The sequence below is a fragment of the Zingiber officinale genome, chromosome 1B (assembly GCF_018446385.1).
Source record: "Zingiber officinale cultivar Zhangliang chromosome 1B, Zo_v1.1, whole genome shotgun sequence".
NCBI classification, from domain to species: domain Eukaryota; kingdom Viridiplantae; phylum Streptophyta; class Magnoliopsida; order Zingiberales; family Zingiberaceae; genus Zingiber; species Zingiber officinale.
Genome location: NC_055986.1, coordinates 150,014,162 through 150,030,662, shown reverse-complemented (window position 1 = coordinate 150,030,662; position 16,501 = coordinate 150,014,162). Strand labels below are relative to the sequence as shown.

Genomic DNA, 16,501 nt, shown 5'->3' with positions numbered 1-16,501 from the left:
GTCCTACATTAGTGTTTTAGTTTTAGAGTTATATTTAGAGTCTTATATGAACCCATATAATGGTTATCCCATTAACATATACAATACAACATTTCTTTTCCAAAATTCTGTAGTCTATGTCAAAGTTCCTGTTTAGGGGCTTTCAAAAGAGGCATTCCCTTAGGGGAGGCCAGTGGATTCCCCTCTCACTCTTTGAATCTCTCTTCTGTCCTCTTGCTTTCTTAACTGAGCTCATCCACCTACATTGTAGATTTGTGTGACCACACTCATTAACTGACGGAGTCCATGTTGGTTTTGGTTTCTCTCTCTGTGGTAGGTATGATAAACCTTGAACTAGTGTCCTCTGAACCTTGCCCTTCATTGCTTGAATTAATTATCAATTTCTTCTCTCACATTCTTAGTCCTCCAATGCCATCACTGCTTAAGTAGGTTTCTCATGGAAAACAACAATTCTATGTGGCATTCCATTTATCCACATATCAAGTGACATTAACCTCATGACTCCAAGATATGCTTTCCTTGTCTGATCATGTTCATTGCTTGATGCACTGTTGCCTCACAAGCCCTCTCTTGTAGAGTTGGATCTAACATTGTCTTCATCTAGTAGTCCACAAACTTAAATCCAACTCTTATTTGAAACTATCTTTGCTTTCAATTCAATTTTCCTTTTCTTCAGATTTCTCTCTCATTCCTTTGAGACTGCTTCCTTTTGCATGGTGCAACAATGAGTTTGATATTTGGGCAAAGGGTTTGAATTAATGTTTAATTTGTGTGTCTAAGTGTGCAGGAAGTTAGGTATATACACATGGAGTACCTAATAGCTCAAGGTCTATGAAAGATCGAAGACACTAGGATGGGACGATTGAGGGACTGTAGGACAAAAGCATCGGAGGCAGTTGTGCGTGAGAAGTACACAAGTGCAGTGAGAGGAGAGACACGGGAAGGAGACCGGAGGATTTGGTACATCTTGGGACGAAAAACTTGGCGAGAGATTGCTAGAGATGCTCTATTTAAGTGGCGTAAGAAGGATGGACCAAGAAGGAAGCTGAAAGATTTAGTGCAGTTGAGGGATGAGAAGCCTAACAAAAGATCTCATGGTAAAAGGTAGATATTGGTGAGCTAAGAGATGAGTGAAATTGGGCATAGGAAGAACTCAACTTGGGTGGATTCAACCATTAGATGTGCTAAAGTCAAATTACCGGTTGTACCAGTCGATTTCTTGAATCAATCGTAAGTTGCGGAATTTAGTCAAGACCTGATGATTGATGATTAGTTGACTCATGATCCTTGGATAAGTAGTCATCGTAGGAATTAGTCTCGAGCCATGAAAACAATTGTATCAGTTGACTGATGGTGATATATTGCTCGACTTATAGGTGCTATGTCAGCAAGATTGTAGATTTCGCTGCATGGAGGAGGCTATAAAAGATGTTCAAAGGCCACGAAGGAAACAACAAAATAGACAATTATTATATTGTTTTCCATTGTTATTTTATTGAGCCTTTTTTTAAGACCCTAAAACTTTGATGTATGCCTCTTAAGCTTTATTTAACAATTCTATTAGAGGTTTCTCCACGTTCAATATTTAACCGAAGAGGAAAAAGATCAAGGATTTTGAGAGTGATCCACTTTCAGGATCATAGGCATGGACTAAGGTCTGGGGGCAATGTTATATGGACTCTGTGTGTGGTATGTGCTTGTTCATTTTTATTATTTCCACTTCTAATATGTTTTTTGTGACCTTGCTGAGATCACAATAAGAGAATTATTTATATTAGCAGGCACAGTATTCACCCCCACTTCCTCTAGCACTCACGTTCACCTTCTCACGATTATCGTTCGGACCAATATTATCTACAACTACTTCACAAACTTTCTCTTGGTTCATGGATTCTCAATTTTAAACATCTTTATCTATCCTTAATCCCTCGTGTTAAAAGGATCATCTAGTGCTTTTCTTTTCCCTCAGTTTTTGTGTGTTGATGTAATAATCTCTTTAGGAACAAGTTCACTTGGAGCGAATAGTTCTTGAGATCTCTGTTCATCCATTCTCACTTTCTCCTCTCTTTATTGTTGCTCTCTCTCTCTTCTTGGATGTGCTATTTTTTTTTTCATTTTTCATTCCGTTTGATATTTGTACTATTTCTGATATTTAAATTCTACGATAAAAATTTAAATTTCTATACTCCTCTAACTACCTTTTAAATTTTCTAAGTTAAGTTGGTCACTTAAATCTTCGATAAAAAGATGAAAAATACTTCTTTCATGATTTACCTTTAATGCATCTTATTTGAGTAACATCCTTATTTTCCTCTCTTTCTCTTTAGATTTTCTATAGATGCTTCTCTACCCTTCTTTCGTATCATGTGTCGGTACAAGCGTTCAAAAGTTTCATTTTAACTTTACTCATTGCTTCTCATCTACTATTTACTTTTTAAATTTGTCTTCTTTCTTCGTTCTTACAAGTGTACAATAACTTATAGGGTATTTATTTTTCCATTACATTCTTTTGTACTTTCTCATTCCTATCACCAAGATTCTTTATTTGGTGGTGTCTGTCCTCCTCTTAACTAGCCGAGTACTCTATTGGCCGTTGTTTTCAAATTTGATGTCATCTTATTCTATATATTTTGGTCGCTATATATTTATCCTAATACTTATTCTCTCACCCTCTCCTTAAAGATACTTTACTTCCCATCCTCTAATTTTCACCACCACTTGATTTTAGAAGCCATGTATGTTTTCCTTCTATTGATGTCATGCTTGAGGTACGGTGCTAGCACCATTAGCTTATGATGGGTTAAGATTTTTAAGTGGATGACATTATAACTTTTTTTATCTCTCTTCTTGAACTTTAAAAATTTAATTTGCGACTTATTGTTCCACTTTTGAATGTGACCAAATGTTCTCTCTTATTGAAAAACATATGAAATATTATAAGTTCATTTGCTATCACGAAATTCAATATAACTTTTCCATTTCTTATTTCAATATCATGACTCTCATGCACCTTATCATATTCCTATTTTTGAAAGGTACCACCATAAGGTCTGGGGTCAAATCCCGACTAGTAGCCGGGTGCTTGCTCCCTCCATGCGCTATTCAACTGCCCAAGGCTAGTAGCCATCCGTGATTTACCTTTTTCGTGTTGACGGACGGGCTGGCGGAGGTGCTGGGGGCGAGTGAATCTCCTTTTGCTACCATATTTCTATTTTTGACATGTCTGACATCTCCCATTGAAATCATCTGGTTTATCTAAAGTTTTTATACTATCTCATCTTGGTCTTTCAAAATTTTTGTTTGATATCTTCGTCGATTCCTACTGGAGGTGCATACATGCTAATTAAATTAATAATTTCTTCAAATCATGGAATCTAAAGAGTGAAACCAACTTGATAAGGCTCATGGTTTAATAATTGGAACCCATCTCTTACACTCTAGATGATTGTTTGAACTAGGGTTCCACATTGTAGAAGTTGACGTGCAACTTCGTCCAAGCTGTGGAGGAGGCTTGTCCAAATCTTGAGGTGACAGCAACTCCCATGGAAGGTCGGACTAGAGATGCTCTCTCATAGAAGACACTTTCTCGCAATTTAATCTTGAGTGATCAAATGATAGAGATGGAGGAATGAGCTTCTAATGAGGTGGATGCATAAATCGAATGGTCTTAGGAAGATCATAAGTCTGCTAGGATGTGAACAATGTAGATGGAAAATGGCTAAATTTTGCAGAGTTGTGATTCCACTATAACTAGAGAGAGACACTAAGATCTCTATTGTGCCAGAGTTGGAGAAGATAAATTTGGCACTAGGTGCAAAGATTCTAGCAAGGACAAGGTGGTTTGGGAAGCATTGATAGACATCGGAGGAGCTTGGTTGTGAGTAGTAGGCTCACTTAGCTCTTTCGAGCATAGCATGCCACAATAGGAGGATCAGTTGTAAATTTGCAAAGAAGCTTGTGGAGGGTAAGCTCTTAGCCTCGAGTTCTAGAGGGGCAATAAGAGCCATCTCTGGGCAGAAGAGGAGGCCAAACAAAATTGATATGGCAAAGATAGAAATCAAATACGTAGAGACTAGATAAACATAGCAAGAGTTGGACATGTTATGTTGGGTTTGCAAAGGTTTTGCAGGTGTTAAGGCAAGTGAGGGAATTACATAGAGAGGAATTAGGAATTCAGTACTCATATGCGACATGAAGTCACTTTGATACTAATTGTTGTGGTAAGGAACAATAATCTCACACTGAGAATGGAACTTACAAAGAGAAACATAATAAAGCTGAAAGAATGATGTGAAGGAGATTGAGGTCACTTCTAAAGATTTTAACCTAAACAATATTAGAAACCGATTAAAATACTATACTTAAAAAGGAATCAATCAATAAACATCTTATTTTCTAAATAGGATAATTTCCAAGTCAAAAACTACCTTAATTAACTTATTTTTTTTAAAAAGGATTTATTAAAATGATGAATTTCTAAAAATTATTTTTCGTAAAAAAATATATTCAAATTTGTATTAGAAGTTTTTTCTTCGCATACATACGAATGTCATGCCGTTTTTTTCATTATTGTCGTATCTAGTCTATGATATGCTTATATGATGTGATATAATAAGATGTAAAACAAAAATCTTTGTTCCAACTTAAGAGCAAGGTTTAAAATTTTGAGCCGTGTCGAAATTTCGGTTTTGACTTGAACGATACGGTTTCGTCATAGTGTCGATGTTTTGATATATGGTGCCGCTAATAGATTGAAGTTGAAGAAGGAAGGAGATGAAGCATAGAAAGGAGACATTGTTTATGCCGAGCATGGTTTTAAATCTTATACGATGTAGTAACGTTTTAAAACTCGATACCATTCAGCACAATAATATCTTCTTCCTTTGCTTCATCTTTGTCATCCTTCAACTTCTAATGTCTCATCGACACCATGCGTTAAAGCATCAACACAATATCGAAACAATATCTTTTCAATTAGAGATGGAAACTATAGCACGGTTTGAGATTTTGAACCTTAGCGTTGAGTGATATTTGAGTTTCGGTGATTACACCTTTGTGCCGTGAATCAATATCATAACTCACATAGTTTTATCACTTCTATTATGTGATTTTTTGTATAATTATGTAAGATGATATAGATATGTCTAAAACAAGACCTTTATATTTTATAATTAGATGCATTGAATTAATTATTTAAAAAGAGACCACAACAAAGGAAACCAAAGAATTTCTATATAATATTGTTTAATTTTAAAAGTGATTTAAAATATTTGTGTATAGCTTTCCATAGAGTCTGCTACCAAATACATATGTTGCATGGATACTGGTAAGGGTATCATATCAAATACGATATGGATACGGCGATACGACAAATTTTGAAAATATAAAACACGATTCAGCTAGGATACGACAATTATTAAAATATATATAAATATTATATATATATATATTTAAAAATTAAAAATTGTAGAGATAGAAAACCATAATCATCATTCATAATATCCATTGCAAACAAAAAACATAAATAAGACGGCCTCTAATTCATATTCATCAAGAGACAAATTTGCAATTTCAAGAATAGCAGCACCCCCCATGTCCATGGAATCAAATGCATCCGCTCCAATATCCCACATCTTACTTTCTCGTTCGCTATAATGTGGACTCCTCTTAGATAAAAGACGAAGATTGTAGTGAACATACACCAAATCTTTCGCTCTGTGGTGTTATTTTGTTCCTCTTCAATGAGTGTATGAAATTGTAGGTGCTTCAATTTCTCTCACAACAAGAACAAGAAGAAGAAGGTTGCCCAAGTAGCTTTGAAGCTAAACTTTGAAGGGTTGGTGTAGAAGCACCATGGATAATCCACCACTTAGTTGGAGACCTCAAACCTTCGTTGTGCATTGCATCATTATCAGAAAAATCATCAATGGTGGCTGAAAAGACGTAAACTATTGGCACTTCTTCGTTTTGATGAATTGAAGTAATATCTTTTAATGCACTTTTCCCTTTCCTTTAATACTTCAATGTCCCTATGAGGAGGAAGACAGTTGGGAGATTCTTGGAGCCACTATAATATCTATATAAAAAGATTGATAGTTAAACATGAACTAATATGTCCAATTTTCTAAAACTTAGAAAGTTAAAATTTCAGAGTTTTACTCGGATTCAAAGAATGCGCCGAACAATGTAAAGGCATGTTGCTTTTATTCCAATGCTTCACTAGAACGTCATGAACAACCTCATAAAACTTTGAATCTCCAATGTGAGGCCCCTTTGAGATAGCAACCCTCATCTTCTCTATCATTTCATCCCATCACTCATAGACTAAATGAAGATAAGGTTGATCAGTGTCTGCTTTGCTTAGCATATCATAAATCAGACTTGTGAAAGAAAGTATATAATCAATTTTTGGTCATCCAATATTTTGTACTTCACTGCTCTAGCCTTTAGCACATCCTCCTCGTACACCCATCTTTCACTAATCACCATGGTTTCAAGACATTTCTTGATTTGCCTAAACCTTTTAAGCATAATGATTATGGAAGCAAATCGAGTATCCACAAGTGAGAGCATCTTCAAGTTTGAGTTTTCGTACTTCTGTTATCCACTTTCACTCTTCAAAGGCTTATTTGTTTTGTGCAGAGTTAGTCGGTGCACAAATATTCTTCAAATATAGATCCGCTACATTAACGACCCCCACGGGTACACAAATATTCTTCAAGGCAAGATTCAGAGTGCACAACATAGGTGTCCAAAATATGTGCCGATACTTTCCCTCAACAAGTAACCCTGGGACTTTGCATATGGGAGCATTATCAGTGACCACTTGGACAATGCCCTACTTCATTTATGGCATCAGTGAGCAACTTAGAGATGAAAACTTTATCCTTGTACTCACCTTCACAATTTATTGCCTTCCAAAATATAGGGCCGCTTTTACTTATAGCCATGATATTGAAAAGCGATCTTCTTTGTACATCCGACCACCCATCACTACAAATACTAACACTCTTTTGTTTCCAAGCAGCTTTTGTTGGCTCCAACATCTTTTCAATATGAGCCTTTTCTCTTTGAAGGAGTGTAGTTCTCAATAAATTGTATCCTGGTGGAAGATAACATGAAATCGTTCATTAAGTAGTCATACTGCACGCATGAACATAATGAGGATTCCTAGCAATATTGAAAGATAATCTCCCGGTGTAAAACAATCTCGCAATTTCAGAATGCATCTCATCTCTAGTATTCAAGTTAAAAGTTTTTTCAAGAGGGCCAACTGTTCCTTTCCTCTTCTTTATTGGATCATCACTTTGCAAAGAAAAATTACTATTGCATGGCATTTTTGAAAATATGTTCGATGATGTAGATGATGAAGGCAATGAAACTTCTTTCAGTTTAGCATTTTTCTTTCTCAATTTTGTGTTATCCACTAGTTGTTGCATATGCTTTATTTGATCTATTGTAACAGCTGCACAACTAGCAATTCCAAAGCCTTTGATTTTAATAGGTAGGCTTTTTCACCCTTTGAGTATGATCCCTTGCACACTTTAGTACAAATATTATATGACCAAGTAACATTTTCTCCCCGGTTCCCTTTTCAATCTTAGTAACAAATTTCCACATAGGCCAATTATCATTAACATCCTCCTGTACACTCTCATTTTGAAAATTTTCCATTGCATATTAGGCTAAAATAACAAAAACATAACAATAAATATCAACGAAAAATACAATTTAAAAATAATATTAAAAGCTCATAGTTGTGGTGATTAGGGGTCAATTGAGCACTATTGTAGAAGTGAATGAGATTATAATTTGACAGTGGAGTCTAATCAATTATTTTGAAACCCCTAAAGTCTATCATATAAATCTATACATATAAAGATACGATACAATATGAATTTTGGTTTCTCATGTGTGTTCAAACTTCAAATCAACCATTAAAAATTATTAAAAATAACTATCAATTAATCAATATATATATATAATTTTGATCCACGCAAAAAATAAAATTTAGAAACCCTATGAACAAACAGCAAATTCACGGAAAAACATCAATGCTAAATTATAAATTTTTATTATTTAAAAATACAACCTCTATCTTTTTCCTCTGTAAATAAGAATCATCCACCACTTTACTTAATCAAGAATCAATAATATTGTTTGTTGGAGAAAAGTTGCAAAGAAAAAGTCCAAGCAACACTTTTCTTCCTTCCTATATCTTTCTCTATTGATAATTTTAGAAAGAAAAATAGAAAGAATGAATGGTGATAACATACATGTGGGCTGTCAATCATTTGATGATTGTATGGACTCGTTGTATCGTATTCTTTATAAATAAAGGCATTTGTTTGATGCCAAATAACTAAGTATAATAACATCCTTGAGTAGGATAGTGAGATGATATAGGAACACTACTTTAATCATTCCTAGTGGGACAATGTTAACGCGACGATTGATCTCATGTGTAGATATCAAGTCGAATAATACATCGAGAATGTATATTCGCCATCTTGAGAAGGGCGGTGATCAGATGTAAGGGCCTCTGCTGTACCAGCGCGGCACAATACAGCACGGCAATCACCAGCATTGGACACTACCAGAATGCCACCTCTAAGCAAGGCAGTGACGCAGGAAGCCCCTCCATCCATTCCTTCCTTCAGGAACTCTGAATCAGTTTTCAAGTATCCATTCCAAACAGCTTGATTGACATCGTTGAAGTTGTCGAAACGGTGATGTTGGATCTCAACATTCTTGTAACTGGGTAGTAATGATGTGTTGTTAGATACCACTCATTACTTAGCTTCTAATGGACTCGGATCTAAGTCAGTTGATTAGGTTTATTTATGAACCTAAAGGATTAGGTTCACGATGAACCAAATGGATTAAGAGTAATCCAAAGAGCTAATAACTCAATGAGTCTAATTGGACTTAGACTTTTAATTAATTTAATTCAATAGAGATTCATTAAATTAAAATTGACTTAACCAATGGTTTGATTAGATCAACCAGGGAGAAGTGGTCATTTGACTTGACTAGGATGAAGAGTCAAGTCTTGACTTTGACTGACCAGCCACATCAGGTTGGTCAAGTTGACTTGACCAAATGCCACTGGAGGAGATCAAGAGACTCCTTGAAGTGGCCAACCACAGTGTTGGATGAGTTGTTTTTCATTCAAGATTCTCATCTTCTTCCTCTAGTTTTCTTCTTGCTCTCCTCTCCTCCTATCTCTAAGGTTGCTAGCACATCCTTAGATTTTCTCCATCTCTTGCTGTGGATACAAGAAGTGTCTACTGACACTTTCGAGATCCGTGAACCGAGGAAAGGGCATCAAGGGTAAGATCTTCTCCTTAGATTTAGTGTAAATCTAAGTTAGAAACGTATGTTTTTAAATTTTATTCTTCGCCGGATCCGGGGGTTTCGGGATGAAAAACCCAACACTGCAGCGGTGATTGACGAGCTTGGGCGGCGGTGCAGCAACTTTCGATGAGTTTCTGATGGTCACAAAGATGAAGTCGCGCAATGATGAGAAGAAGAAGGCAGATGAATTTTTACACAGACACAAGGCTAGGGCTAATGGGCTAATAAGCCCAATTAATTTTCAGCTATTTCTTAATTAATCCTCCAAAGTTCAATTTCTTTCAATTGACCCCAAAAACTTATAATTTTTTTTGCAATTCCACCCAAACGTATTAGAAAAACGTATCCCTCTCGTGTCCAAGGCATATCCCACCCGTGTCCAAGGTGTATCTGACTAGTCAAATCTACAGAAGGTCAACGATACCGATTTTGCCGTATCTGACACGTGTATCCGTACCCGATACTTCAATTTTTTTTAAGAGTATCCGTGTTACATAGTAAATACTAATTATTGTTGTCAAAATCAATTTTGAGATCAAGATGGGGATCTGTTTGTCACATAATCCAAATATTGGTTACATCGGATTGATACAGTAGGATAATTGAAAATGAGAAGGATATGATAAAAATTTTAAGAAGAATTCTTATATATGTCATTGCATATTCAATATAAAAATAATATCGTATTTATTAGTATTTATTAAGCATTAACAGAAAGAGAGGTACCAATAAAAAAAATTTAGTCTAGATTATTCAATAATAGGAGATTGTTAATTTATTTTAATGAAGTGTTTTTATTTAGTAGTTAATTTTATAGAGATTATGAAGATTCCTATTTGGATCACTTTTTAGTTGAAGGATAACTTTATATTGTTGTTGATAGAGAATTCACAACCTCTTGATCTATAATAACTTTATTCAATTAATAGTGAGAGAGAAAGATGAGTGAGGTGTTGAATCTAACTAGTGATGATACAAGTCAAATGAGTAATACTTAATCTAATGGTGACACTTGAGCTATGGAAAGACTAAGCAATTTATTGCATTCTCTGTTTGGGTTCTCCAATAATAATTGGGATTAAAGGCAAGGCTTGTCAAGTTTTCTAATGCCATCTCAATTTGACCAAATTTTAAGTCAATTTCATCCATTTCACTCCGTTTCAGCAAAATTTTGATGTAGATCATTATTATTTTTTTATTGCAATCCACATAATTTATAGTTAATTTCTTTAAATCTTTTATTTTTTCTAACTTTTCTTTAATCTATGTAAAAGATGCTGATTTTTGAAAAAAAAAACGTCCATTAATAATGCCAGTCAAACTCAGGCAATCTGTATCTGTATTGCTCGATATTACTTACTATGATATGAATCATGTAACATACTCCAATAGTTAAGAGTTTATAACTCCTTCCTGCTGATGATTAGATACTTGAAATTCTGAATTTCTCTGTTTGAAATTGAAAATTGGAAATGGGTGATGACTTTTGCGCTCTTTGAGTGGAAGCCATTTTTATTTTGCCTCTTCTCACTCAAACAATATTGTCATTAATCACTATCATATTTATTCTTCTAGTGTTCACTGTTTTTATGTGCTTGCTAATTCATTTTATGTAGTCTTCGATGGTTCTCTTCACTGGTTATAATGTATTTTTTGTTCATATTCCAATAATAATGCTTTGTTGACTTTTAACTTGAATGTCGATGTAATCAGAAAAGGCATCCAATAGTTTTGATGATGTTACTCTCCACATGGCGGACTGGGAGCAACTGGTGTCTAAACTTGCTAAGATGAGAAGCTACAGAAGAATAATTGGATCTCTTGTTGGATCATGCTTAAAAGTTGCAGTGCCACTGGTTTCTTCTCAAAAAGAACCAGCTTGTCTAGTGGCACTCGACATTATTGAGGTACTTGAGAATTTTGATAGAGATTATTCAAATTCAGTTCAAGCATGTACTTTCTAGCAGTAAATTGATGTGCTACACTAGCTTTTAATTTGTACTACCCAACTCTCTTCTTTTCCATACATAGCGCATGCATGTTAGAGGTCTCCGTGTTCATTAGCTTGGAATATCTGTGGCCATTGCTTTGCCACTTAGAGTGGAACATTCTTTATGTGATGAGATAAATTCTATACAATCAATAACAACAACAACAACAATAACCAAGCTTTATCCCACTAGGTGAGTTTGACTTTATGAATCTTTTTACACCACTGAGTTCTATCTCCTACTATATCATCATCTATACTTAAATAAATTTTATCGTTTTATTGTTGCTAACCAAGTTTTTTTTTTTGTCTTCCTCTTGTTTGATATGCGTGTTTGTCATTTCACATCATTTATTAGTCGTCTAAGTGCATGCTCATACCATCTTAAACGTGTCTCTCGAAGTTTTCCCTCAATAGATGCGATTCCGACTTTCTCTCTAATGCTTTCATTTTTTATTTTGTCCATTCTCGTATGTCCACACATCTACCTTAACATCCTCATCTTTGCAACTCTCATCTTCTTCTCATATGCTTGAGTCATAGCCCAACATTTAGCTCCATATAACATAGCATGTCTAACTGCGGTTTTATAAAACTTTCCTTTAAGTTTTAGAGGTACTTACGTCACATAAAACACTCGACGCTCCACTTCATTTCAATCATCCTGCTTATATTCTATGTAAGACATCTTTCTCAATCCCTCCATTATTTTGCAAAAATGATTCTAAATATTTAAAGCTCTAGTTCCAGCCAACTCGTCCTTTTGTATCTTAACAATTGTCTCATTACTTCTAATATTTCTGAACTTAAATTTCTTATATTTTGTTTTTAATCTACTAAGTCTAAAATCTTTCCCTTCTAGTGTTTCCCTCCAAGATTCTAGTGTAGCAATTACTTCTTCACGTGTTTCATCTACCAAAATAATATTATCTACAAATAATATGCAACAACATGCACCACAATATTGTATCTTGAATGTGCGCAGTGAATTCACCCATAATTAGTGTAAAAAGATAGGGACTTAGAGCTGATCTTTGATGTAACCCTATCTTTGTTGGAAATATTTCAGTTACGCTGTATGAAGTCTTTACTCTAGTTATTACATCATCGCACATATCCTTAATTAGTTCAATATTTGTTATGCTAACACCTCTCCTTTCTAGAATTCTTCATATAATTTCTCTTAGGATTCTATCATAAATTGTTTCTAAGTCAATGAATACCATGTGTAGATCTCGTTTTTGCTCCCGATATGTTTCAATTAATTGTCTAAGATGTATAGTTTCTATTGTCGACATTCCAGGCATGAACTCAAATTGATTTTCGATCACCGTGATCACCTTCCTTAATCTTTTTTCTATTAGTTTTTTCCAAAGTTTCATGGTATAACTCATTAGCTTAATACCTCTATAGTTTGCACAATTTTGTATGTCTCTCCTATTCTTATATAAGGGAACTAGAGTACATATCCTCCATTAATCAGACATTTTTTTCGTTTTCAATTTCATGTTAAATAATTTTATAAGCCATCCAATACCTTGTTTCCTTAGGCATTTCCATACCTCTATCGGAATATCATATGTTCCAACGACTTTTCCATTGTGTATCCCATTTAAAGCTTGTTTTACTTTTGAAAATTGAACTCTACGATAAAAATTTAAATTTCTATGTTTATTTGACCTACTTAAATTACCTATGTTAAGTTGATCACCTAAACTTTCATTAAAAAGTTGATGAAAATACCTCTTCCATCACTCTTTTATTTCTCCCTCGTTTACTAGTACTCTATTACATTTATCTTGAATACATTTTATTTGGTTAAGATCTTTTGTCTTCCTTTCTCTCACTTTAGCTATTTTATAAATGTCTCTTTCCTCTTCTTTTGTATCCAATTTTTAATATAATCGTTCAAAAATTTCATTTTTTGCTTCATTCACTACTCTATTAGTTTCTTTCTTGGCTATTGCATATTTTTTTTAAGTTTTCCTCGTTCTTACAAATATATAATTCCTTATAAGTTATTCATTGTTCCGTCACTTTCTCTTGTACTTTCTCATTCCACCACCAAGATTCTTTACTTAATGGTGCATGCCCCTTTGACTCATTGAGTACACTCTTAGCTACTGTTTTCAACTTTGATACCATTTTATCTCATGTTATATGAGAATTATTGTGTATTTCACCTAATGCTTGTACTCTTATCTTCTCCTTGAATATATTTTGTTTTCCATCCTTTAACTTTCACTACTTAATTTTAAGAATCGTATATATTTTCTTTCTATTAATATTATGCTTGAGGCGTATATCCAACACTACTAACCTATGTTGGGTAGTTAAGGGTGCACTTGGTTTATGCGTTTTCTATTTTCATTTTCTGAAAAATACGCATTTCTAAAAAATGGTGTTTGGTTTGCATTTTCTATGTTTGTTTTCTAAAAAAATAGATAGCATTTTCTAGAAAAATAGAGAATGTCTAAAAGTCATTTTCTATTTTCTAGAAAACACCCGTTTTCCAGAAAATGAAAATGGAAAACATGCGAACTAAACACACCCTAAGCTTTCTCTAGGGATGACATTTCAATCTTTACAAATCTTTCTATCCTTCTTTCTAACTATAAGAAAGTCAATTTACGATTTATTATTCCCACTTTTAAATGTGATTAAGTGTTCTTCTCTTTTCTTAAAAAACGTATTAGCTAATATAAGGTCATATGCTATCGCAAAATTTAATATAATTTTCCCTTCCTCATTTCTTGTTCGAAACTCATAACTCCCATGTATCTTATCATATTCCTCATTTTTCACTCCGATATGCCCATTTAGATCACTTCCTATTAAAATCATTTTATTTGATGGAATATTTTTTAATATTTCATCTAAGTCGTCCCAAAATCTTGATTTGGTAGCTTCATCTAATCCTACTTGCGGTGCATATATGCTAATTATGTTCATAGTTTCTTTCGCCACTATTATCTTAAGGGCTATAATTCTATCCCCTTTTCTAATTACTCTTACAACTTCATCCTTTAACGAACTATATACAATAATACCCACTTCATTTCTTACTTTACTTTTTTCAGTGTACCATAACTTAAAACCTAAGTTCCCTATCATCTTTGCCTTCTCACCTATCCATTTTGTCTCTTGTACACACAAAATACTAATTCTTCTCCTAATCATCATATCTACTACCTCCATTGATTTACCAGTGAGGGTTCCTATGTTCCATGTTCCAAATTTTAGATTATTAGTTTTCCTATCATATTTATTCTTATTCAACGTATGATGTGAGAACTCTTGTCTATTTAACACTACACCTAAGTTCTCATGGAGATGTAGCTATCTGATACGTTATAGTCGGACCCTGTAATGCGAACTCTTGCATATTTAACACTACACCCGAGTTCTGGAGATGTAGCAGTCTTTGTCGAGATGTTACAGTCAGATACTGCAACGCATTCCTTCCGGGGAACAACCTAACATTAGCACAATAGTTTAATGGATTCATTCATTGAATATTTGCCATAGTTTTATCGCTAGCTGGCAACCTAACGCAACCCTCCTCCTTTATCGGAGCTTAGGACCGGGCATGGCCGGTTGTCATGGGCGGAGTTAATGAAGTTCATGTGGCACTAAAGATAAATAACAAAATAAAATGAATTCAGATATTCAAAATCCTCAAATATGTGATTCATCCTTGGAATAGGGTCTGATACACAGAGATTACCTTGAATCAAATGCAGACTTGAAGCATTCTCTTCTCATGGTCTTGGAGGCAGGAAAGGGGAGTCAACATCAAAGACTGAGTATGAATGCAACTAGTATGATAGCACACCACGAACTTGTAAATCAGGAAAGAGAATGTAACTATGTATGTTAGTTACATCAACCTACATGTGCACCTTTGCTAATTCACAATGTAGCATAACTGCTAATCGTGTAATTATTAACATTCTTACATCTATGTACTGTAACAACATATGACTGCCTATATGTTAAAACCTTAATCGTGAGTAGGAACCTAACTCTTGAAGTTGTAGTAAAGAGTGGTACAACATCGGTAACCATGGTAGCCTAATCATGTGCATCTAGCAATTCACTTGGTGCTGCACTGTTAAGGATGACAAAACCTTTAAGACAACTTGTGATTTAGGTTCACATAAGTACCACTGCAAGGGCCATATACAAATTATTTGTTAAGCCAAAGGATGTGTTCTTGAAGTGTGCAAGGTGAAATAAGTTATACTATCATGTGACCTCTTATTTCTACCATGCCCCTAGTAAGCACAGCATGATTGTTTACTTTTCTAAACTGTGTAATGCAGAAGTAATTTTCATGTCCTAGTCATGCCATGTGATAAGTCGACTAGCATACATGTTCAAGATGCAACGAAGCAAGTAGCAATATAGTATATCAACTTATATAACTGCATGCTAATTTTGTATGCAAGACAACATGAAATAAAACTAGTTTATAACATCATGAGTCAAATAAGTAAATAACAATCTGTAAGATAGTCAAACAAGTAATTGTATTAAGCTTTAGCATGATGTAATTGATTTAAAAAGCAAGTGGTGTTCAAAAGCTTGATTAGAGTGAGACAATTAGAAGAGTCTAAATGCTTATGTGAGTGTACTTTGTAAGATCCAATACCCATAAATAAAACCTTGCACAATACTTGGTTAAAGCTAGTCAACTGCCTACACTGGTCCACCCAAATTTAATTCCTCATTTAGCTTAACTCGGTCTGCCATTACTCAACTACTTTCCTCAGTCTCAACTCAAATCATTCTTTTTTTATTCACCTCTAACTTGGTATAATGGCTTCATTCACAAACAACCTCAGGACTCCCAACATAAAATGCACAATAATACACTGCACAACCACTCATCATGTCAACAACCACATTGTTATCAACATGAAAAAATCGATTCAATATCCTTTGGTATATACAATTGTTGCCATCCATAAGAAGGCATCACTATGTTCACTACATTTCTATCTTTGATCTTCAATCACCCACTCACCAATTACACTCACACCATTACACTAATCACCAAGTACCCACTAATCTTGCCATGGATTGGTAGTTTACTGCTACATTGCGCAACAACTACTACCATCTACTTTGTATCCTCCTGATACAAAGGAA

At 34.5% G+C, this 16,501-nt stretch overlaps 1 protein-coding gene across 1 annotated transcript in view; it reads left to right on the top strand.

Annotated features, from left to right (window-relative positions):
- The window catches only part of LOC121984921 (TELO2-interacting protein 1 homolog), a 68,693-nt gene that overhangs the window by 37,989 nt on the left and 14,203 nt on the right, over positions 1-16,501 (top strand). Inside the window, exon 15 of the mRNA XM_042538105.1 lies at positions 11,071-11,264. Within this exon, the coding sequence (XP_042394039.1) occupies positions 11,071-11,264 (194 nt within the window). The remainder of the gene's footprint in view (positions 1-11,070; positions 11,265-16,501) is intronic.